The sequence below is a fragment of the Amblyraja radiata genome, chromosome 10 (genome assembly GCF_010909765.2).
Source record: "Amblyraja radiata isolate CabotCenter1 chromosome 10, sAmbRad1.1.pri, whole genome shotgun sequence".
NCBI lineage: Eukaryota > Metazoa > Chordata > Chondrichthyes > Rajiformes > Rajidae > Amblyraja > Amblyraja radiata.
In genome coordinates, this window is record NC_045965.1 from 17,208,027 (window position 1) to 17,233,237 (window position 25,211).

The 25,211-nt window shown below is 42.3% G+C and overlaps 1 protein-coding gene across 1 annotated transcript in view; it reads right to left on the reverse strand.

Moving 5' to 3' along the window:
• The window catches only part of nmnat2 (nicotinamide nucleotide adenylyltransferase 2), a 207,032-nt gene extending 184,621 nt beyond the window's left edge, over positions 1-22,411 (reverse strand). The window contains exon 1 of the mRNA XM_033028195.1: positions 21,939-22,411. Coding sequence (XP_032884086.1) covers positions 21,939-22,023 — 85 coding nt within the window. The 5' untranslated portion in view covers positions 22,024-22,411. The remainder of the gene's footprint in view (positions 1-21,938) is intronic.
• Between the last annotated feature and the right edge of the window lie 2,800 nt (positions 22,412-25,211).

The window sequence follows — 25,211 nt, forward strand, 5'->3', positions numbered from 1 at the left end:
TTATTGACTTTTTTTAATGTCTTTCTTCGGTATAAACCAGCATCTGCAGTTCCTTCATTCCGGTTCCTTCACTGCTCACCCATAATAAACATTTGCATTCATTCAGTGTCTTACTGAAATGCGTCAAAAATGACATTACATAACCAATGGTATTACACAACCAATTAGAGGATTCAGAAGGACATTAAATTCATCCTACATCATTTACTGTACAATTCATAGGATTAAAGAAACTCAAACATTTATGGTCTGTGGGAAATCTCTGATGATAAACTGTTAAAGAGATTGTTTCCCCAACTTTCCTACTCGATGGAGATTCTTGTTGATCTGATTATACACCCTTCACCAAACATAATTCAAGCTCACAGCATTTGAAATTGAGCATTAAAATGTGGCCATGTTACCAAAGATGATGCATGTAATTAGTCACATTGCACAGTTGTGGCATAATGACAAAACACTGCTCGCTCTATGACTCTTTATTCATTCACAACTGTGAAAGTAAACAGTGATCAATGCTGTGAAATCATTTTCCCAGTATAAGCATCACTTTGGAACGATTTACCCAATCACCTGGTCTTGTTCCTCTGATTTCAATATTTTCATTCAAGCATTCATCTAATACTGGGGGAGTCCAGATCCAGGGGCCACTGTTTAAGAATAAGGCGTAAGCCATTTAGAACAGAGATGAGGAAACACTTTTTCACACAGAGAGTTGTGAGTCTGTGGAATTCTCTGCCTCAGGTAGGCGGTGGAGGCCGGTTCTCTGGATACTTTCAAGAGAGAGCTAGATAGGGTTCTTAAAGATAGCGGAGTCGGGGTTATGGGGAGAAGGCAGGAATGGAGTACTGATTGGGGATGATCAGACATGATCACATTGAATGGCGGTGCTGGTTCGAAGAGCCGAATGGCCTACTCCTGCACATATTGTCTATACCCTTTAACATAATTGTGATAATTCAAAAGCAATGGCCAGTAGATTTGTTTGTCAATCCTTCAGCAGGTCACAATTAAAAATATATTCATTTTAGTGATATGGTTGTCCCTGCAGTACTTTAGAGGTGTCTTGTTTAAAAAATAAATTACCTATTTAAAATAGAGTAAATATAATCTTTAAATTACCAGTAATTGTGATCTCACCACCATGGACTGATCCCTTATTGTACAGGAGACGAGGAATGAATTAGAATCAGGTTAGGGATGCACTTCACATCTGAGGAACCTGCTAAGAATCAACATCCAGGATTGCAAACAAAATAGCCCCAGATGCTGATTGAAAATTAGATTGATCCCATTTTCTATCATTTTCACTTTAATTTCTGGGACGGTGCGCATTAATTGTATCTGTTTATCATTAGATAGACTAATTAAAGTTATGGTATTTTCATTGTAAATATTTTCCAGTAACCTAATCTGCTCTACAACTTGTAATGCAATCCCTGGATTCCATGTGATCTAAACTTCCAAAGCAGCCTAAGGTGTGGAATCTTACCAAATGCATTGTCGACAACATCGACGGCCTTGCCTTGTCAACCTTTTTAGTTGCTTCATCACAAAATTCAATCAAATTCATTAGACACAATCTCCCATGTACAAATAGTACTTACTATCCCTAATCAGTCCCCGTCTATCCAAATGTATATCTATTTTGGCCTTCAGAATCCTATCCTAACCCATTTTATTTTCCTCAAAGTCTCATTAATTCACCCCAGGTTCTACTGCTCACCTACACAGCAGGGACAATTTACAGTGGGCAATTAATCTACCAACCTGTACAGTTTTGGGATGTGTGAAAGGGTCATAGGGAGAATGTGCAAATTCAACACTGACATCACTGGAGATTAGGATTGAACCCGAGTCTCTGGGATGGCACAGAGGTGCAGCGGTGGAGTTGCTGCCTTACAGCACCAGAGACCAGGGTTCGATCCTGATCTCCCTGCGTACTGGCTGCACGAAGTTTGAACGTTCTCCCTGTAACCTTGTGAGTTTTCTCTGGATGCTCTGGTTTCCTCCCACATTCCAAAGACACGCAGATTTGTAGGTGAATTGGCTTTTATGAATTGTCCCTAATGTGTGGGACAAAACTAGTGGTGCTGGTTGACGCAGACTTGGTGGGCCGAAGTGCCTTCCTCGTTGTATCTCTAAAATGAAACACTGAGGATCTGCTAGCCATTGCATGGTGCCACCCTCACAGACAACAGTAATATCCACGTTAGATGTCCATCAGTTACAATCATTTAAAACCTTGACCCTTTTCTCAGAAATCTCAGAAACAGCTGCTGGATTGGAATTTGTTTTGCTTTTGAGAACTGAGTACAAATTGAAGCACACAGGAAAAAATAGCCTGCACTCAATTACGTGCAGAGCAGACTGGGACTCTTTCTAATTCGTTGTATCTCACTGTATCATTCTAAAGACGTTCCTTCTTCCAAAGAGGTGCTGGCATATTCCCTGCAGCTTCCGAAATACTTGACCCACTCATTAAGATCCCTCTTAGAAAGTTCTCAACCTCTTCCTTCCTCATACTGTTCTCTGCCTAGCTGATTCGGGCTGCAGCCTGTCACCCTTTCCTGCTCTATTCTGCTATCTGGAGACTGTGTGTGGCATTAACCAGTGATAAGCTCAAGTGGGGCCAACACACACTGGAACATGAAAGCTTCTGGATCTGCCCATTCACAACATGACAGTCCTTTCAAAATCACCCTCTCTAATTCCAAACGAGTCATCAGTCCGTTCCCCAGGATAACTCGTGACTTCTCACCACAGTAGGCAACAGGATGCAGCCAGAAGATGGTGGAAATGTTCCAACTACTCATCATGTTCCATCACCAGGTGATTCACCCTACTATCTGCAGACATATTTATAATCATTTCCTCAATCAACAGGGTCGTCTTGCAGATATTATCTTTGTAGTGCTGTCTACTGTTGCAGGCACGGAACTAGCTATCAAAATATGGAGGGGACGGGGGGGGGACACCATTTCTTGGCGGCCCCACGCGCATGCGCACACTCACACAAACATGCGCACGAGGCTTCGGAGGCTCAATCCAGCGCTAAATGCAGCTCAACTCTGCCTGTCTCGCTGGGTTAACCTACAAGCGCTCAACAGCTCTGTTCCATTGACATGCCTTCCTGCCTCAGTGATAGTTTGTGGCATCAATATACTCAACAATGTTTCATGTCTCTGACCTACTCTTGCTCTTGACACACATCATCAGGGTCCTCTCTCTCATTCCTTCTCTCCAGAGATGCTGCCTGTCCCATTGAGTTACTCCAGCATTTTGTGTCTGCCTTCGATTTAAACCAGCATCTGCAGCTCTTTCCTACACACCAGGGTCCCCTGTTCTGTGTTCTCCTCTGTGACCTTAGCGATGTTGTTTGCATTAAGACCCGATTCCATACAATCCATATACATGGAAGGCTTCTCAGACTTGTGAGTGCTTGTCAGACTCATTTCAAACTTCCCAACATATCTCCCATCTCTAATTGCTGCCATCCTCACACACCTGCTCAAACTCAGACACTTTGGCTCCACCACAGAATTACTCCCACAAGCAAGAATAAGCCAAACACATCTCCAGTGACGACTCTATCATCTATTTTAAGGTTACTGCAAGTACAAACATTCAGACTAGTCAGAGCCAATAGCAGAGCAAACTTTATTGATAAAAGAAGAGACAAAGTGCTGCTGTAACCCAGTGGGTCAGACAGCATCCCTGGAGAACTTGGATAGGTGGCGTTTCGGGTCGGGACCCTTCTTCAGACGCCGTTGAGCAGGAGGCCGGCAGGAATCACAGAGGGGGAATCAGTGAGAGAGGGAGTCTCACAGAACCCCCATCAGAGAAATGAGGAGAACTTCTTCAAAGTAACCATACCCTGAGGAGATTTCACAGTGGAGCAGTCAAGGAACTGCAGTTACTGGTTTACAAAAGAAAAACACAAATTACTGGAATGCCTCAGCGGGTAAGGCAGCATCTGTGGTCTGACCTTTATGGATGGCAACCATGTCACGTCACATGGCGCTATCTGGTACAATGTATCAAATAGTCAGGTCACATGGTACATTCAGTTCTCAAAGGTATACCCACACTTCCAGAAACTGCAGCTCCCAACTTCCTCTTATCCTTAAAAAGGAAATATCCAGAACGCTATGGGTCTGGCCTCATACCAGCATCTACCATCCTCAGCTGATGTCAATCCCAGTTCCATCTCTATCCGAGGTGTGTGCACTCATTTTGCAACAGTGCTTTGCGCCTGGTCACAGGTTGTAATGATTTTTGTTTCCATGCACCACTCTGAGATCAGCATGGGGAACTGATGAAACTGGGGCATTCCACGCTTGCCTCGGACATTTAAATGATGTCCATTTTTACCGGGTTGGGGAGAAGTGGATTCACCCAGGTTTGTTTTTGGAGGAACCGAAATAGTGAACAGAAGACACGGAAGCCACAGCAGAGAAAGGTTACAATTAAAGTCCTTTTACAAACCAGCACTTTATATTAGCTTTATTTTATTAATTGGTTTCAGTCAGTGTTTAGTGCCAATGTAGAAAAACCAGAAGAAAAAAAATCACTGGGGAAATTCTAGACCTAAATCAGATTCAATGCACAAGAGATTCGTGCAGTCAAATGACATGACCAACCACAGGCAGTTGGACAATTCAGAAACCTCACCATTAGACCTGGCAGGTTAAACTGGAAGCAAATTTGGGAAACGCCATTCCAGGCATGAAGAAAGCAGGATACTGAATAACATGCAGAGGAAGAGTTGTAACCTTGTCATCAGTCAGCAGTGCTTGGCTGTGCAGGTAATGTTATCACCTGACTGATGACCTCAATCTTTACAACACCATTAGCAGAGATAACTGTGTCAGTAACGCTACTGGCAGTGTTATTACAAAATACAATGGTATTCAAAGATGTTCCAAGTATCTTTAAAATCACTACTTTCCATGGTGAAAATTGGCTCCAAAGATGCAGTAAATTCAGCATTGTAAAAATTTGTGATGACGCATTAGCCTTTCTAGATAAGAAGTTTGTTAAATAAGCCATTGGAAGAAAACTTGTATTCTTTCACCAATACACAGCATAACAATGTAATCTAATATAGACACAAAATGCTAGATTAACTCGGCGGGACAGGTAGCATCTCTTGAGAAAAGGAATGGGTGACGTTCCAGATCGAGACCCTTCTTCGGATGCTGCCTGTCCTCGCCTTTATTGTGTCTATCTTCGGGCGGAAACCAGCATCTGCAGTTCCTTCTGACACAATGTAATCTAACACTATACTTTATCTACGTAATCATTACAAATTCATTTCAAAGGTCCCAATGCCTTCTGTAATTATTGAGGTAATGAATTACACCTCCTCAGCAGACAGAATGTGTAGGCCTTTAATATACTGTTCTGCCTGACTGAAGATAATCATTTAAGAAAAACAGGGATAAGTGAATGAAAGCAAGGAATATAGGCCCCAAGAGTCAGAACATAGAGCTACTGGAGATAGAGAACATAAATAATCAGGACAGCCAAGCAGACTTATTTCAAAATGTTCTAAAATAATGTAATTTATGAGGAGAATTGACAAGATTGTAAAGAATTATTACACCATGCTAGGAATGTATTCATTTTGGTCACCAAACAATGGGTTTAAGCCTGCAAAGGAGGAAAGAAAAAGTACCTTTGCAAACTGAAGCCCATAATTTAGGTAGTACCTGAATATTTTTGCATTAAGGAAGAGATACTGGAAGGAAATAATGCAGGAGCTTGGTTCAACCAATTTCTTCCCTCTCTCTTTCTTCCTTCCTCTGGCTTCACAATTTGCAGCTCTTTGCAAATCCGAGCAATTGCATGATGATTCATTTTGGGAGGTCAAATGTAAGGGGAAAATGTCTAATTAAAAGTGTGAGCCTGAACAGAGGAATTCTGAAGTCCAACTCTATAGATCCCTGGAAGTGGCAGCACAAGTAGATGAAGTGGTAAAGAAGGTATATGATATGCTTGCCTTCATATATCGAGGCATTGATTATAAGAGTCAGGATGTCATGGTGCAGCTTTATAGGATTTTGGTTAAGCCACATTTGGAATATTGCATGCAGTTCTGGTCGCCCCATTACAGGAAGGACATGGAGGCTTTAGGCAAGGTACAGGGGAGGTTTATCAGAATGATGCCTGGATTAGCTACAGAGAGCAGTTGGTCAGACTTGTATTGTTTCCTCCAGAATGCCGGAGGTTGTGGGAAGACCTGATAGAGGTATATAAAATTGTCATAGATAAGGTGGACAGTCAGGAACTGTGTCCTAGGATGGAAAAAGTAAACACTAGAGAGTGTAGATTTAAGGTGAGAGGGGCAAAGTTTAAAGAAGACATGAGGGGCAACTTTTTTTACACAGAAGGGATGAGTGTCTGGAACGCACAGTCAGGGGTGGTGGTTGAGGCAGATACGGTAGTGGCATTTAAGAGACGTATAGATATGCAGGGAATGGAAGGATAAGGATTATGCACAGGTAGTTAAGAAATGTTCATGGCATCATGTTCGGCACAGACGTTGTGGGCCCATCGTGAGCCTATTCTTGCGTTGCACTGTGCTATGTTTTATGTTCTTCAATCTGTTTGTCTCACACTGTACATTCTGATTTCATCTCTGGCCCTTGTCCAACCATCTATCCATCATAAACCCCCCTTGCCTATTTCACCTAATCCTGTTCACCTATTAACTGCCAGGCTTTGCCCTGCCACTCCTCTCTTCCAGCTTTCATCCACCCCTCCTCCCCAATCAGTCTGGAGAAGGGTCCCGGTGCTAACCCACAGAGTTGATCCAGCATTTAAAAAAAAAAAAAAAATTAACAAATCCTTCTTTTAAACAATCATGTATTTATAAAGGACCAGCTGGTACACACGACACAAGTCAGACTGAAGGAATATTCTCTCATCTTTACCTCCTTTAAGGATCATATTTCAAAGGAGGTCTACAGTTCTCATTTCTTAGCAGGCAGAGTTCCAAATGTCACCCTTTCTCTGACAGTATATTTTAGAGAGGCAGTAATACTCAAGGACATGCAAACTGTCAATGCCTTGTTCTGTTGGGGAGGTGGGAGCGCACACAAAGTGTAAGTAGCAATGAACTGACAGTTTTCTTTTGCTTTGGGAAGTGGTCCCTCTTGATGGTTCGAAATGAGGATTTGTTCCACATCCCAGCATCATGGCAGCCAACATGCACCAACAGTAGAGAAACAAAATCAGTGTGCTTGAAATTTAGGAGATATCAAATGATCCAGTATCAAACTAGTTTCCAGGAAAGCCTGGGGAGACCCACTGCGTCATTAGACCACTACTAGATGGCACGGTGTATTTACATTAGAAGCACAACCATTTTTCTGTGGTTCAATATTGCCACTCCAGCAACTTACTAAACAACAGCACTATGGGGCTACTACCCCCACACGGACTGGGGTAGTTAAAGAAGCAGCTCACACCATCTTCTCAAGGTAAACTACAGATGGCAAAAAGTGCTATCGTTGCCAATAACAACTGCATCCTGAGAGTAAGTAAAAAGATATACAAAATGGCCTTTAGGTTCCACTGACAATAATAGCATGCAAGCAAGTAATGGGGCCTTTACAAATTGATCGGCAATATGAATGAAAAGCAGCTGGTTGAAAAATGGATTTGTACTGCTTCTCATTGCTCCACCAGGAAATCCAACCTCCATGAAACATAAAGGCCCATTGAGAACTGAGATGCAGGACATGGACTGCAAAATCCGCAGTCTTGGTTGGAACGCAGGATGATTCAGGATGTTTCATGTGTTCCCCAGCATTTGTAATCCTGCTTTGGTCTGAGTTAATATGGACCCCACCAAATACTGGGAACCCAATTCAGGTGGGCTCCCCTTATGTCATTTACTTCCTTGACTGTTCCTCAGGTCCATAAACCTCTGCCCACCAAACTCACACAACTGCCCCATTCCTCTTACATCAATCCACTGCCAGAGCCAACAGACACCACCGCCTGTCCCTGCCCTCTGTCACTGGTCCAGCAGCCCCTATCCATTGACTCAACAACACCTTCCTCACAACTGCTGGTCACACCCATAGATTTGGAAGCCCCTCTTCCAAATTGTTGGATACACCATTAACTGCCAAGGCTCACCCTCCCGATAACTAATCATCACCTGATTTTTAGCCACAATACACCCCCAGCTCCTAGTGCAACTCTGAGTCAACCTTTCTTTTGTTCTGATCTCCAAAATTGGCCTTGACCCCAGAGCCTGCCTCTCATACAAAGCCTGAATGTGGTCCTGGGCTGGAGGTTGTGGGGTTCCTTTTCAATGGCCGATTGGTTTTTGTGGTGGATTGCTGCTCCTTTGTGGGCTCTGTCTGTGTGGAGAATGCGAAATAAATCATATCAATCCAGAGTTGTGCCGAGGGCAAGTGTCAGGGGGAGGCCCAGGAATGGGGTTCAGAGTGGCAAGTAGAGGGAACGCTGGCCATCATCAATGGAGGAAGAGAAACAATTGAGAGGATCAGGGTCCAAGGGTCTCACCAAACCATGGGTTCAATCCACAGTCCTCTCTTCCAGCTTTCTTCCCCCACCCCCACCACAATCAATCTGAAGAAGAGTCCCCAACCCAAATCATTGCAGATCCATGTTCTCCAGAGAAGTTGCCTGGCCTGCCGAGTTACTTCAGCACTTTGTACCTTTTGCTGTAAACCAGCATCTGGAGTTCCTTGTTGCTCCCAAGAGGATAAACATTCAGGAAAAGGTGACTAATTCTTGTTTGACCTTTTTTTGTGGTTCCACACACACACTTAAAAACGTTGGTTGCCAGTCCCAGACCTCATGCCACTCAAATAACCACTTGCGAAGAAACGTGTATACTGGTAAAGTAGACACAAAATGCTGGAGTAACTCAGCGGGAGATCCAGAGATGCAGTCTGTCCCGCTGAGTTACTCCAGCATTTTGTTTCCATCTTCGTAAACCAGCATCTGCAGTGTCTTCCTACACTTTACATGGTAAGGCACCTACAATGATGCGGATGAGAATGGCAAGGGTGGGCTTAGTTGGGATCATGAACAAATGACTGTGTGTGAAATGTCTATGGGTTTGTGTCCAAGTGCTTTTCATGAATAGGATCAGAATCAGCTGTAAACACGTCAATTGTTGCCTGATTACTGACATGTATCATCTAGGTTCACACAAGATGTCAAATAGGTCATAACTTTCTCCACAAGGTGGCTTAGAGTTGAAGGCTGACGTCAAGTCAAATCGATTTTATTGTCATATGCACAAGTACAGAGAACTACAGGTACAATGAAAATCTTGTATGCAGTAGCATCACAGGCACATAGACTCGGACAACACACAAAAAGATAAACTATACACAAATTGTACAAGGAAGTGAGAAGAAAGAAAACATTAACATGTTTGTGGAACAAACTCATCAAATGGGATTCTTTCCATCTCTGCCTGTAAAAATAATCTTAAAGGAGTATATGGATTTTTTTTAAGCCACATTTTGGTATTTGTTAAGAAAGCTGATTATCTATTTTGCACAAACAACATCAATCCATGAGCACATCAGCCAAACACGGAGAGAATGGACGGGAATCATCCCTGGAGTTCAGCTGTCATACTCCAGCAAGCAAAGCTCAGCAGCGTTTGAATCTTGGCAGAAATCCTCCAACCCTGGGTCGTTCACATAAATGCTGGTGTTCTACTCTTCCGCAGAGATTGACAAAAGGATCAGGAAGACAGCTAAAACTCTCACTCGCCTCACAACCCAACCAACCCTAATCTGACAGTGAAGACAAAGATAGCAGTCTACAATGCCTGTGTCAACAGCACGCTGCTGTACAGCAGTGAGACATGGACTACATAGGCCAGACTGGAGAGAAGATTCAACACCTTCCACCTTAGAAGCATCCGCCGTATCTTGGGCATATCCTGGCAAGACAGATTGTCCAACGCAGAGATCCTGTCTCATGCTGGCCTTCCCACTATGTACACTCTACTCAGGCAGCGCAGGCTGCGGTGGCTGGGCCATGTACACCGCATGGAGGGTGGCCGTATTCCAAAAGACATCCTCTATGGAGAGCTGACATCTGGGTGAAGAACCATCGGCCGCCCCCAGCTACGTTACAAGGATGTCTGCAAGAGAGAAATGAAGGCACTCGACATCGATGTGAGACCGCACGAGGTGGCGAGGTACCCTGAACCAACATCTCAAAATGGGGGAAGAGAAACTGATGAACGCAGCGGCAGTCAAGCGGGAGTGCAGAAAGGAGTGCAGCAACTTCAACAAACCCGAGACCACACACAAATGTGACCTTTGCGACAGACTGTCACTCCGGCATTGGTCTCTTCAGCCACAAGCAATGCTGCTTTAGCCGAGGTTTGGAGCAAGCGGCCAACAACTAGGATGCATCCATCACCCGTGGTCAGCCATGACCGAGGGGAGCCTACTGCTCTTCCGCCAGGTGAAATTGGGCAGCTGTCAAGAAAAATTGCTCAGAAGGTCTGACAGAAGTCTAGAATCATGAAGGAATTTGATTGAGATGTTTCCACTATGGAGAAGCGTAAGGGTGTAGAAGCACGATGGAGAATTGTAAATTCAACAGAAGCTTATGTACAGAATAAACATCACCTTCTTTATTATGTATTGAATGCCAATGTAAAGGTAAGCACTTATTGCCATTCTCTAGTTACCTGAGAAAGCAGTAGTCTTCCTCCTGCAATAATTTAATACAGCAGAACAGATTGCTATGTTACATCAGGTTCCCGCAGGACCCAGCTGCATTGGTGTGTGATGAAAAGTTTTGTAGTGATAAATCAATGAATATTATAAAATATAGCGTAGGGTTATTGCCATTTTCATAATCTTTCACTGGGATTTACGTTCTTTGTGTTATGTTTCCTCTCCCAAACTCCATGTCAACATTTGATTCCACACATAAGCAGACTGATGCCATGTTTTATTTGCACGGTATCCTGTTAGAACCCCCATATTAATTATCTGCGGCGGGTTCCAAAGTCCCACATGACATTTTCCTATTTACATATTTTCAAGAACTCCAGTATAACTCAAATAAAAATCTCCTCCCGACAAATAGTTTATTGTTAGTCCTATTTTGGCAGGAAGCAATATGAAATTATGCCAGATATATTTGCCTCATCAGGTTCCTTGGGGTTAGCCCTATTCACCTTTTAGAGGTTTACCAAAATGCTACCTGGATTAGAGGGTAATCGTTATATGGAGAGATTGGGAAATCTTGGATTGTTTTCACTGGAGGGTCAGAGGGTGAGGAGAGATCTGATAGAAATATATGAAATTATGAGAGGCATCGACAGAGGTGGACAGTCAGATTTATTTTCCCAGGGTGAAAATGTCAAAGACTAGAAGGCATAATTTTGAGGCGAGAGGGACAAAGTTTAAAGGAGATGTGAGAGGTAAGTTTTTTAGACAGAGTGATGGGTGCCTGGAACATGCTGCAAGGAATGGTGGTGGAGGCAGATACAACAGTGGCATTTAAGAGGCTTTTAGATATGCACATGGATCATGCAGGGAATGGGAGAATATGGATCACGTGAAGGCAGAGGAGATTAACTTGGCAACATGGCATGGACATTGTGGGCGGTAGGGCTTGTACCTATTCTGTTCTATGTTTTCTCTGTTTATAGTTTTGTAAGCCTGGGCACAATATGTGAAGCGAAATATACTAAAATTTGCACGGTCCAGGAAACCTGGGATTGACCTTTAACTACAAACACATGGATCCAGGTACATTTCACACTGAGCCCCCCATTTAAATATTATAGACAATAGACAATAGGTGCAGGTGTAGGCCATTCAGCACTTCGAGCTAGCACCATCATTCAATGTGATCATGGCTGATCATCTACAATCAGTGCCCCGTTCCTGCCTTCTCCCCATATCTCCTGACCGCTATCTTTAAGAGCCCTATCAAGCTCTCTTGAAAGTATCCAGAGAACCGGCCTCCACCGCCCTCTGAGGCAGAGAATTTCACAGACTCACAACTCTCTGTGTGAACAAGTGTTTCCTCATCTCCATTGTAAATGTCTTACCCTTTATTATTAAACTATGGCCCCTGGTTCCGGACTCCCCCAACATCGGGAACATGTTTCCTGCCTCTAGCGTGTCCAAACCCTTAATAATCTTATACCTTTCAATAAGATCCCCTCTCATCCTTCTAAATTCCAGAGTATGCAAGCCCAGCCGCTCCATTCTCCCAGCATATGACAGTCCCGCCATTCCGGAAATTAACCTTGTGAACCTATGCTGCACTCCCTCAATAGCAAGAATGTCCTTCCTCAAATTAGGGGACCAAAACTGCACACAATACTCCATGTGTGGTCTCACTAGAGCCCTGTACAACTGCAGAAGGACTTCTTTGCTCCTATACTCAACTCCTCTTGTTATGAAAGCCAACATGCCATTCATTTTCTTCACTGCCTGCTGTACCTCAATGCTTACTATCATTGACTGATGAACAAGGACCCCCAGATCCCGTTGTACTTCACCTTTTCCCAACTTGACACCATTTGGATAATAATCTGCCATCCTGTTCTTGCTACCAAAGTGGATAACCTCACATTTATCCACATTAAACTGCATCTGCCATGCATCTGCCCACTCACCCAACCTGTCCAAGTCACCCTACATTCTCATAGCATCCTGCTCACAGTTCACACTGCCACCCAGGTTTGTGTCATCTGCAAATTTGCTAATGTTACTTTGAATCTCTTCATCTAAATCATTGATGTATATTGTAAATAGCTGCAGTCCCAGCACCGAGCCTTGCAGTACCCCACTAGTCACTGCCTGCCATTCTGAAAGGGACCCGTTAATCCCTACTATTTTTTTCCTGTCTGCCAAATAATTTTCTATTCATGTCAGCACTCTACCCCCAATACCATGTGCCCTAATTTTGCCCACTAATCTCCTATGTGGGACCATATCAAATGCTTTCTGAAAGTCCAGGTACACTACATCCAGCGGCTCCCCCTTGTCCATTTTCCTACTTACATCTTCAAAAAATTCCAGAAGATTAGTCAAGCATGATTTCCCCCGACTGACTTGGACCGATCCTGTTAGCAGCACATTTGGAGTGCAGTATTTCAGCTTTTATGATTGACTCCAGCATCATCCCCACCAGGCTAACTGGTCTATTATTCCCCGTTTTCGCTCTCCCACCTTTCTTAAAAAGTGGGATAACATTGGCTACCCTCCAATCCACAGGAACTGATCCTGAATCTGTAGAACATTGGAAAATGAAGACCAATGCGTCCACGATTTCTAGAGCCACTTCCTTAAGTACCCTGGGATGCAGACCATCAGGCCCTGGGGATTTATCAGCCTTCAGTCCCATCAGTCTTCCCAACACTTCCTGCCTAATGTGGATTTCCTTCAGTTCCTCCGCCACCCCAGATCCTCTGGCCACTAGTACACCAGGAAGATTGTTTGTGTCCTCCAAAGTACATGTTCAACTCATCTGCCATTTCCTTGTTCCCCATAATAAATTCACCTTTTTCAGTCTTCAAGGGTCCAGAATTGTCTCAGAACCAAAAATAGTGATTACCATCTGCTGCAGAAAAATTCCAGACATTGCACTAAATCGTAGCAATTCTGACATGTGAAGAATTGTAGATCTGAGACAGTATCCAGATCACATTACTGACCCATAACTCCGCAGTACAAATCTAGGGTAAGGATGGGCTGTAAGCGATGCAGCACATATTTTGGATTTTTCCATTCAGTCAGAAAACATCAATCTATAATAATCACAATGATCTTTAAAGATAACCAGAGACCCAAAGATGACCCGAGAATGTAAAATAAAAAGCGTTTCAATTTGTTTGATATGTGCATGATTTGCAGATGATTCCCGTCCACATTCCATTAATTTATCAGGATGGAGAGCCTTCCATAATAAACTGGTCTGCAATGAGATTGTATGCCAATGGAGCATTTAACAGTTTGATTTCTAAATAACCTTCCTTAAGCTAGAACTCTGACCTGATGCATTAGTTCCAACCTCCTGGATATTTTCCAGACCCTTTAATTAGTCTGTCTTCTCGAATTATTAAAGTCGTGCCAAATTACTAAAAAGTGTCTCCTAACTTGAAAGCTGAAATGGAATACGAATAGGAATACCTTATTTTCACACGTGACTAGGCACAGTGAGATTCTTTGCTTGCATACACAATGTATGCAAATAGCAGCCACCTACGGCGCTGACAAAGTTACAAAGCACGCCAGCTTCCCCTTTTGTTACCCCCCTCCCACTGTTCCCCCACACGGGGTCCTCCACTGACCCACCCACCCCATTGTCCAGTGTTCTCCCCCCACCTCCCTCAAGGCGGTCCCCGCATGCCGGGTCCTCCATTGTTCTTCCCCTTCCCCCTCACGGTGGTCCTCCACACTCTCATCCACCGTCGACCACGGGTCGATCCGCGAGGCATCGCCGCTGCCGCGAGGCTCCACCACTGCCGAGGCCCCATCGTCGTGAGGCCACTAAACTCAACTAAACTAAATAAACAACTTTTGGTACAGCATTGCAACACCCCTTCTAATCAGCATTGACAAACATTGTAGCATTGTTTAACAGTTTATACAATTCAGTTACTATTCTTCAAATGTGTCTTACAGAACGTCTCTTTTTGTTTATTGAGAAAGTTTTTTCAAACAATCATAGCTCAATGTAAATTATTATTCAATACCACACATGATAAGGCTTACAATGGTTGCCCTGTATTTGTTGTTAGATTGTTGGGATATCCTAACACCTTCAGCAATGAGCTACATTTATACAGTCATTGTTGTCTTAACGGCATTAACAGCATCCATCCAGTTTGTGAATCTCAGAGTCTCACAAAGTGCAAATAAAATGAAGGTGCAAAAATCTGATATTCTGGTGCTATCATTTTTTTTAATGTTGGAAAGGTCTCTGCACAAAAACCCTCATGAAATCTTTTACATTCATGTGAGCTGATAACTTAGTGTGGAATAAAAGGCAGAGTACTTTGAATCCTCAGAAAGGTTTAAGAAGCTATTGAATAAATGCAGAAAAGGAATTTAGTTTTGATGATTTATCAAAATGCAATAATAACATTTCACATTACATCAGTCAGATGTGGGAACTATATTCATGCTTGCTTTCTGAAAATTCCATTTCACACATGACTTGATGGGATCAAAGGTGATAATGCTTTTGAAGGAGTTTGACACAGCATACATGTTCTTAAGCTGGTTTGCCAACGAACTGATATTGGCAAAGCTCAAAACCTAAGGAATAGCGAAGCATGCCAACCTACTAGAATGTCCCAACTTCAACTATTTAACACTGTGCTAGAGGCTGCATTTAAAAATAACCAGAGTGACGTTGTAAACATCAGAGTATGTAAACAGAATGAAAGGAATAGTTAAGAATCTGCATTCCATTGCAGCTCTCAGAGACTCAAGGTATCCCCAAACACTTTACATCTAATGAAATACATTTAAAATGTATTTTTATTGTTCTCAAAATTTGTTCTTGTCTTAAGCAATGTACATGTTCCAGATCTACAGAAAATACCACTCTACAATCTCCCAATGCAATAAATGTATTGATTAAATTAACTGAAAATTATAGCATGGAATCAGGCCCTTCGGCCCACCAAGTCCACACTGACCATCGACCACTAGTTCTATGTTATCGAACTTTCTCATCACAGTACGACCATCTGATTTTGCATCTACTGGCTACACACTAGGGGGAATTTACATACAAACTTGTGAATCTTTGGGATATGGGAGGAAACCAGAGCACACAGAAGAAATCCCCACAATTACAGAAAGAACCTGTAAACTCCACATAGAGAGCACCTGAGGTAAGGATTGAACCTGGGTCTCTGGTGCTGTGAGGCAGCAGCTCTATATATTCTCCTTGTTTTCAGCTCCTTGGAAACAAGAAACGGTCTCAATGTCAAACATCGTTTAGAGCAGTTCCAAAGTGTTATCCCTTTTCTGTGGTAACATTGTTTTATTTATGGAAATACCAAATTTATTTATACCTTGCACACAAACTGCTACCCACTGTAAATTGCTGTTTGAACACAGGAAAGGTATGTTACCAAACCCAATGTGTGGACTGATCTTATAACTTTTGTACAATACAATGATTATGGTAAATGAATACGCAGGCCCTTATGATTTTCATTGTTTCATATTATGGGTTCAATTTCCGTCTGTAAAATACCAAATGACAAGGGCTCCATATTCATTCATCACCCTCCTCCTCATCTTCTTTCTGAAGGTGCGTCCTTCTATTCTGAAGCTATGCCCTCTGGTTCTAGACTCTCCACATCCATTCTATCAAGGCCTTTCACTATTTGGTAAGTTTCAACGAGGTACCCCCTCATCCTTCTGAACTAGCGAATACAGGCTCAGTGCTGTCAAATGCTCATCATACGATAACCCAATCATTCCTGGGATCATTCTCGTGAACCTCCTCTGGACCCTCTCCAACACAAGCACAGCCTTCCTCAGATATGGGGCCCTAAACTGCCAGCAATACTCCAAATGCAGTTTGACCAGTGCCTTTTAAAGCCTCAGCATTATGCCCCTGTTTTAATATTCTAGTAATAAATGATTGCTAACGAATCCTCTCAAAATAAATACTGACATTGCATTTGCCTTCCGTACTACCGATTCAACTTCCAAATTAACTTTTTGGGAATCATACTCCCAAGTCCCTTTGCACCTCCGATTTCTGAATCATCTCCAGATTTAGAAAATAGTCTATGCCTTCATTCCCACTACCAAAATTCATGACTCCACACTTCGCTATGCTGTATTCCAGACTTCCCAAAAGTTTATTTGTGTTCAAATTTGGGTCCAACTAAACAGATTCTCCCAAGATTAGTGCTGAATCATCAGTCAACATGCTTGCAAAATTAATGAACTGCAGCTATTAGTGGCCTCAGTCCATTGTTTTCCCAGATGTTGCACTAATATCTGGCTCAGTTGTCTGAGTCTATTCTCAATTTAGAACCCTTTCATAGTTCACACAAAGATCACTGTTACCACCACCTATGTTTCCCATGCTTCAATATTCAGGACACTGTCAACAAAGTTGACAATTTTACTCTGTTAAGTTTTCAGGTAAAGTAAAATCTTAACATACTCCATTACTAGTGATAGGAAAGATCAAACCATTGCCAAACACGCTGGATATAAAGCAAGGCCGTTAAATGTTAATGGTTTGTCACCATTTGTCATAGAAACCCAATCTGCCATCTGTGAAACCACTGAGAAATAAATCAAGAAGTTCCATCACTTCAGTTACAAACCTTTAGTAAATCAAATCTTCCTCCAGGTTTATTTTCATATCAGTGGATCAGTGCGTGACACTAATAACAAGCTGGTAACACATAAGACATTGGATAACTTGTGTTAATTAAGGAGAAAGGTGTTTCTCATTCCAAATTACCGTCAGCCATGAAAACCCCACCCTGAGAAGGATCAGAACAAAATATATATGTTAGCTTGTTTTTCTCTGCCCCACCTACTCAGCATGTCCAGCATTGTATTTGATTTGCAGCATCAAGGCAGTTTTGATTTCTGATCATTGAAAATAAACAGCACAAAATACTGGAGTAATTCAGCGGGACAGGCAGCATCTTTGGACAGAAGGAATGTGTGACGTTTCAAGTCAAGACCCTTCTGGTCTCAACCCGAAAAGTCACCCATTCCTTCTATCCAGAGATGCTGCCTGTCCCGCTGAATTACTCCAGTATTTTGAGTCTATCTTTAGTGTAAACCAGAATCTGCAATTCCTTCCTACACAGCACTGTTGTTTTATTATCCTCCTTTCTGTATCCACTAGGCTTCCTTGTTGCCATGCCAGTTCCATTTTTAGCTTTATTTCAGAAAAGACACTCCTCTACAAATAGAGTCCAGAAAGCGTGCCTGAGGCTGAGCCCTTCCACCAGTGCGGAATATCTTATGAATTTCATTTGTCTGAACTTCAAATGGGTACAAATAAGCATAATTCAGAAAACAAAATGATCATTAACCATTGGAACTCAAGAAACATCAAGCCTGTTGGGATATTAATCTTTATATCCTAAATTTAAGGGTGAATTCATTTTCATTTATTCTTCATCTATGTTTGCAAATATGCCATTAGACTTTGTTTTCAATGTTATGAAGAGCCATATTCAGGTCACAAGGAACAAAGGATGCATAGCATTTTTAAAAAAAAATACTGCAGATGCTGACAATCCCAAATAAAACTCAGCAGGCCAAACAGCATCCATGAAAAGAGAAATCGTCAACGTTCCGAGTGTGCCACCCTTCATTCTGACTTTAATGTTGATATATCCCTAAATAAGCGAGATTTTGTGGATACAAGGGAGGCATGGACAATTTTATGGGCAGGTCATATTTTAAAGACAAATGTAACTGGGTATAACTTATTTTTACCTCCTCCTCCTCCTAAAACTACAGATCACAATGTTCTTAAAGATTTATTTTTTTGCATCTTTATGAAGAATTTTCATAGCACAAACGTGAAGACACTTGAAACCAATACCTACGCAAATATAATTACTTGCTGTTGACATCCTTGTCTCTTCAAATCTTTGTGACAATAGCATACAACCATCCCTTACCCTTTTTTCAACTTTTTCTTTTTCCGCAATGCATTTACAAAGAATGGGCTAACATTTCTAAGTTCTGTAGCTTCATTTTGGATAACCCCAATAACTTTTCAGCATAGTTTTTATCGTGTATATTATATTGAATTCTTCCAGTCACAAGGTATTTTGTAATTATTTTAAGCTACAACCAGGTTGAGATTTCTTTTCAATACATTCAGTTTATCTACCCTCTCGCATCTAACATTTCAAATTGATAAAGGTGGACAAGCAATTTTATCGGTGTAGAAAACTGCAGACGGTAAAGGGAGGAGGAGAATTGCTGATAACGTAAGAACTCCTGCTCCCTTTTGTTTTTCAAATAATTAAATTTTCCTGGTTTCCATCTAAATTCTAACAGAGAGTGTTGTCTGCAGTCAGCTATCAAGTTTAGATAATGTTCAATAATACTTTTCCACTAATGCGTGGTCCAATTTAATCTAATTAATCAAATTAGATTCTAAGACCCATTTCAAAAGCTTTTTATACCCTTTTAATTTAAATTCCATAGGAACAATAGTATCGCATCCAATCAAGAATCTGAAGCTTCTGTTATTCCACAGGCTCTGAATTTAAATCTACATTTGCTATTGTGTATTTCCCATTTTTAAATACTTGAGCAAAACCTCATGAAATTAAAATGTTATCATAAGATAACTTCTCACATAAAGTGAAACTTTTGCTCACACCACAATGTCCCCACCCGTGCACTGTGACATATTTTGGACAAATTTCAAATGAACTACAAAGACGTACAGGTTTGTAGGTTAAGTTGGCTTCGGTAAAAATTGTAAATTGTCCCTAGTGTGTAGGATAGTTTTAGTATGCAGGGATCGCTGGTCAGTGTGGACTCGGTAGGCCAAAGGGCCTGTTTCCGCACTGTATCTCTAAAGTAAACTAAACAAGTTTAAAAAGAAATCTGAAGAACAAGCACAAGAATCATGTACACCCGTGTCGGTTACTAACAAGTCTATTTCATCCCAATATTAAAGTTCTTATCCGCACTCTTTCATCGAGAGAGATTTTGATTTTTGGCCGCAGGGAGATGATATACAATGACTTAAATGATCAGTGTAAGACATGTTAGATCAAGACTGATCAATAATTCACTTTGAAATTCACTTTTCTACCAATCGCTCCAATTTCGAGTTCTTTGGTCTCCTTGAATGGCGCTCACTTCTATCCGGCACTGAAAAATCTCAAACCTGTCTGCTGGTAAACAACTTGCCTTGATTGTAATAACAAATCTATTCTGCATCAGTGCACACCTCAGCACATGCAGGTACCGTGAGTTCTTGCATCAACAGCCATTCTTCCTTTTCTTTCTTTACCTAAGCCTGCTCCCAACTGCATCCATGTGTAGCCATAGAATTCTTGTCCAATTGTAGTCCAATTTCAGGCACTGTCCCCAAATTCATGTTCCATGGCTTCTCATCTTCTCATTCCAAATCTAATTTTCAAAAATGCTGTAGCAATAATGGGAAAAATCATCTCCATCGTGGGCACTCGTTCCAACATAATAGCGTTATGATCGATGACTGTCATTGCATTATAATGACTACATGCGTGTTGCAAAGCAGCCATTTTTTTCAAGGTTCCCCCGAGCCGGACTTTTAACGTCCTGCCGATTCAACATTTAAGGCACCTTGAGCAGCATCACTTTTCTCCTGGTCACAGATATTTTGCGGAAACTTCTCTAAAATAACCAGACAATGAATTGTACGGCAAAACGCGTTGCTATTTATTTCCAATTCCCAAGTCATGCGAGTTGCTGCTTGGTCAGCGGCAAGAGCCCATACATGCAGGACAAAGCCGTTGCAGAAGACCCACAGCGGTGAAAGCGCCTTCAATGTTGACATTTCCTATTCTCCAGCAAGAAGCCCCCTTTACTTTCCAGCCCATCGCGATTCGTGTTACTGAATCAGTGAGTTTATGGAGTGAAGCGGCGGGGTTATTGCAGTCTGCTAACACTGGAAATTTCCACTTCTCCGGGATGCCATCCACGCCATGGAAAACATCCAGCAAGGCTCGCCTGCCTCTGAGCCGCTGCGATTGCTTCCCGTTATTCAGCTCCACAGCCGCAACACAGTTATTTACACAGTACAATGGCAGCTCCCCTGCCGTTGCGTTTGCGTGCTATTATTTATCTTGGTAATCAATGATTGGCAATCAAACTTCCACAATCAACCATATAACCAAACACATTGGGCCATCCTTCAATCACACGCACAAGAAACCCATGGAGATACAAACTTAAAGTAATCAATGTTCGGTCTTATCGCGTTCAAAGTGCTCAAGCGCATTCCAGCCCAAAACACATTCAGCCCAACTGAACAGGTGAGAAACAATCAAAGATAGACACAAATTGCTGGAGTAACTCAGCGGGACCTGCAACATCTCTGGAGAGAAGGAAGGGGGGGTAACGTCGAGACCCTTCTTCAGACTGGAGTCCGGAGAGAGGGAAACGAGGGATATAATCAAGTTCCTCCACCTCCACCAAACTGTTTGGCAACTGCAGTGTCCACGGGAACCCTCACTCACTGCGGCCCCGTCCAAACAGTTGCTCAGCCACTCGGAGCCCGAGTGGACAGACAGCTCCCGAACCATAGAATTCACCATCAGATGTGAGTGAACACACACGCACGCAGTTAACTTTCCATGCCTGTAACCTTATCAAACACCACAAAGAGGGCCAGAAATTCAGATCTTTGCCCATATAGAGCATACACCTTTATAATAAATTCATATATATATATAATGGAAATACGTCAAGCACCGCAAAAAAATATTCTGCGTAAAGAAAGACACGTGGACAGTACTGCTCTCCCCATGTTTACCATCCAGATCGATACATTCTCCTTGGTTTTGAGGAATAGCAGTGACATTTGACGCAAATTGATCGAGAACTGTTAATAATATTTGTGTCCGCTGCGTGTAAACGGTACAATGTTGAAGTTGGCATTTTTACTGTAGGACAAAAGTGGGTCGAGACGGTGTTTGTCGCCCGTATGTTTCAGCACCATCCGCCTGGGACAGCGAACAAAGGGAAGCGCGGGTCCGAGAGGGACAAACTGTTCACAAATAACATCCTTTCGGTGAAATATCATTTCTTCAGACACCACCTTTTACTAATCAATTACAGCGGGATGTATTGCGTTCATTCGGGGGGCAGCGTTCCGAGACAGACTGGTCTTAAAACACAAGCTGCGACAGGAAAACGAGGAAGACTGGAAATACTGACCGAACATCTGAATGTGTCCTTTGGTGATGGGGTTGAAGCTGCCGCATGACAGCAGGATAACGTGCGTCTTGGTCGGTTCTGCCATGCTGTCGCGGCCGCCCTGTGCTGCTCGCTGCCGTTCACTGCAGGGCGAGGCGAGCTCCACGTCGTTTTACAGCCTCGCCTGGCTCACAGCTCGCACTCTGTGCGTCATCTATTGATTATTTATTTATTTTATTATTATTTTTTGTTTGGTGTGCCCGTTTGCACCCAGCGCCCAGGCACAATTGTATTTCAGCCGGAGAGCAGGTCGGCTGGAGGCTCTAAATGTTGCGGTCTCGTTCTTTCATTCTTTGCCATAGAATGCGTCCAAACAGAGGATTTCTCCGGGAGCGGAGCGCTGGCTGCTGGCTGCTCTCGCAGATGTATTTTCCACCAGACGGATCTTCCCCCATCACCGCCGGCCAGGAACTACAAATCCCAGGTTGCATTCCTCTCCCAGTTGCTGTATCAATATTAAATTATAAACCCAAACAAGAGCTGTCATTGGCGATGTGCTTTCAACAAAAGCTATGGCGTGGATATTCAATCTTCAAATGAACGCTTCCCTTTCTCGATAGTTACTGTTAGCTGGAATCTGGAACCTTGTTTTAGATTTAAAATTTTTTGGAAACTCGTTGATTATCCCTCCACTCCTGCCTGCAACAGTCTTCGGGTTTAGACCCCGGAATCTGCATTCACAAACGTCGTGCTTAGAGTGAATAACCCAGGTGCACGGCCAGATTAACTGGAATAATGTCCGTGATAGGTGAGTCCTGTTTTAAGAAGGAAACGGAGAAGGTTAAGTAGCGATTATACTGAGAAATTCAAAACTCACCTAAAAATATGAAGGATATTGGAACCGTTTAATTAGAATGAACTGTTTCCAATAGCAAGGGATTACCAGAGGATACGGCTGGGGAACTGGGGAAGGGCAGAGAAGGAGTGAAATGGGGGGAATCCGTTCGCTCTACAACAAGAATAATGATTAGGATCACCGCTTGAACCTGCAGAGGAAGCAGGTCCAGTTAAACTTTAAAAAGGGAATTATCTAACAATTTGAAAATAAGTTTTTTAAAAATCATGAGTTTCGGGAAACCAAGGAATGATAGCAATTGGGGCGATATTCTTTTAATCTTTCTTTCTCCTTATCCTTGCAATCTGACTTATCGAATGTCTTCCCGTAGTTTTGGATTTTAATTCAGATTTCCAGCATCTGTAGTATTTTGCATTTTTTAAATAAACTTTATTTCGGACTTAAGGTCCAGACAAGGGACATTACATAAAAATACATTGCATATAAAATCATCATAAAATACATATAACATCTTAGTATATAACTTATAAAAGCATCATAAAGTATATATATATATTTTAAAAAAACACAATACATGAATTAAAATCCAGAATAAAAAAGAATGTCCTTCAACGAGACAACGATACCAGTGTCTCCACAACTGGGATTTGTAGCGTGTAGTGCTAAACCTTATGTTTGACAAGGCCCCAATAATTAATTTTTTCGAGTCATTTATCCTGCAAATGAATTTATACATATGATTTCTTAGGATAGCTTCTAAAGTACTGACTCCTGCAGCCACAAACATGTTACTAGCACTAAACCATCTAGGTTTCCTTAGGAGTGTTCTCTTTGCCATCATTATAGGACACCTTTAGTCTCTGCAAACTTGTCTTTCCATAGTTCGACCACAGGTGCGCAGTGTAGAGTGGTGTGCAATATGCTCTAAACAGCGACATCTTCACCACATCTGTACACGCACCAAACTTACGCAAGAGAATATTCGCCTAAATATAGAAACATAGAAACATAGAAATTAGGTGCAGGAGTAGGCCATTCAGCCCTTCGAGCCTGCACCGCCATTCAATATGATCATGGCTGATCATCCAACTCAGTATCCTGTACCTGCCTTCTCTCCATACCCTCTGATGCCCTTAGCCACAAGGGCCACATCTAACTCCCTCTTAAATATAGCCAATGAACTGGCCTCGACTACCCTCTGGCAGAGAGTTCCAGAGATTCACCACTCTCTGTGTGAAAAAAGTTCTTCTCATCTCGGTTTTAAATGATTTCCCCCTTATCCTTAAGCTGTGACCCCTTGTTCTGGACTTCCCCAACATCGGGAGCAATCTTCCTGCATCTAGCCTGTCCAACCCCTTAAGAATTTTGTAAGTTTCTATAAGATCCCCTCTCAATCTCCTAAATTCTAGAGAGTATAAACCAAGTCTATCCAGTCTTTCTTCATAAGACAGTCCTGACATCCCAGGAATCAGTCTGGTGAACCTTCTCTGCACTCCCTCCATGGCAATAATGTCCTTCCTCAGATTTGGAGACCAAAACTGTACGCAATACTCCAGGTGTGGTCTCACCAAGACCCTGTACAACTGCAGTAGAACCTCCCTGCTCCTATACTCAAATCCTTTTGCTATGAAAGCTAACATACCATTCGCTTTCTTCACTGCCTGCTGCACCTGCATGCCCACTTTCAATGACTGGTGTACCATGACACCCAGGTCTCGCTGCATCTCCCCTTTTCCTAGTCGGCCACCATTTAGATAATAGTCTGCTTTCCTGTTTTTGCCACCAAAATGGATAACCTCACATTTATCCACATTATACTGCATCTGCCAAACATTTGCCCACTCACCCAGCCTATCCAAGTCACCTTGCAGTCTCCTAGCATCCTCCTCACAGCTAACACTGCCCCCCAGCTTAGTGTCATCCGCAAACTTGGAGATATTGCCTTCAATTCCCTCATCCAGATCATTAATATATATTGTAAATAGCTGGGGTCCCAGCACTGAGCCCACTAGTCACTGCCTGCCATTGTGAAAAGGACCCGTTTACTCCTACTCTTTGCTTCCTGCCAGCCAGTTCTCTATCCACATCAATACTGAACCCCCAATGCCGTGTGCTTGAAATATCCTCATCATCTGTCATTTGTTCTGTAATAAAATGCCCAAGATATTTCACCTTATTACAGACACTAAGATTATTGTCAGAGATTATTGTCAGACAATTAAAAATCAGGAAATTTTAGACATTTATCCTCTTTGGTTCTACAGATCATAACAGCAATCTTACAAGCATTATATTTAATATCATGTTCCACACCAGACACAGAACATATAGTAAGGAGCTGCTGGAGACCAGCACTAGATGGACTAAAGACCACAAGATCATCTGCATACATAATAGGGTTCACTAAAATATTACCCATCATGCACCCAGTATTACAG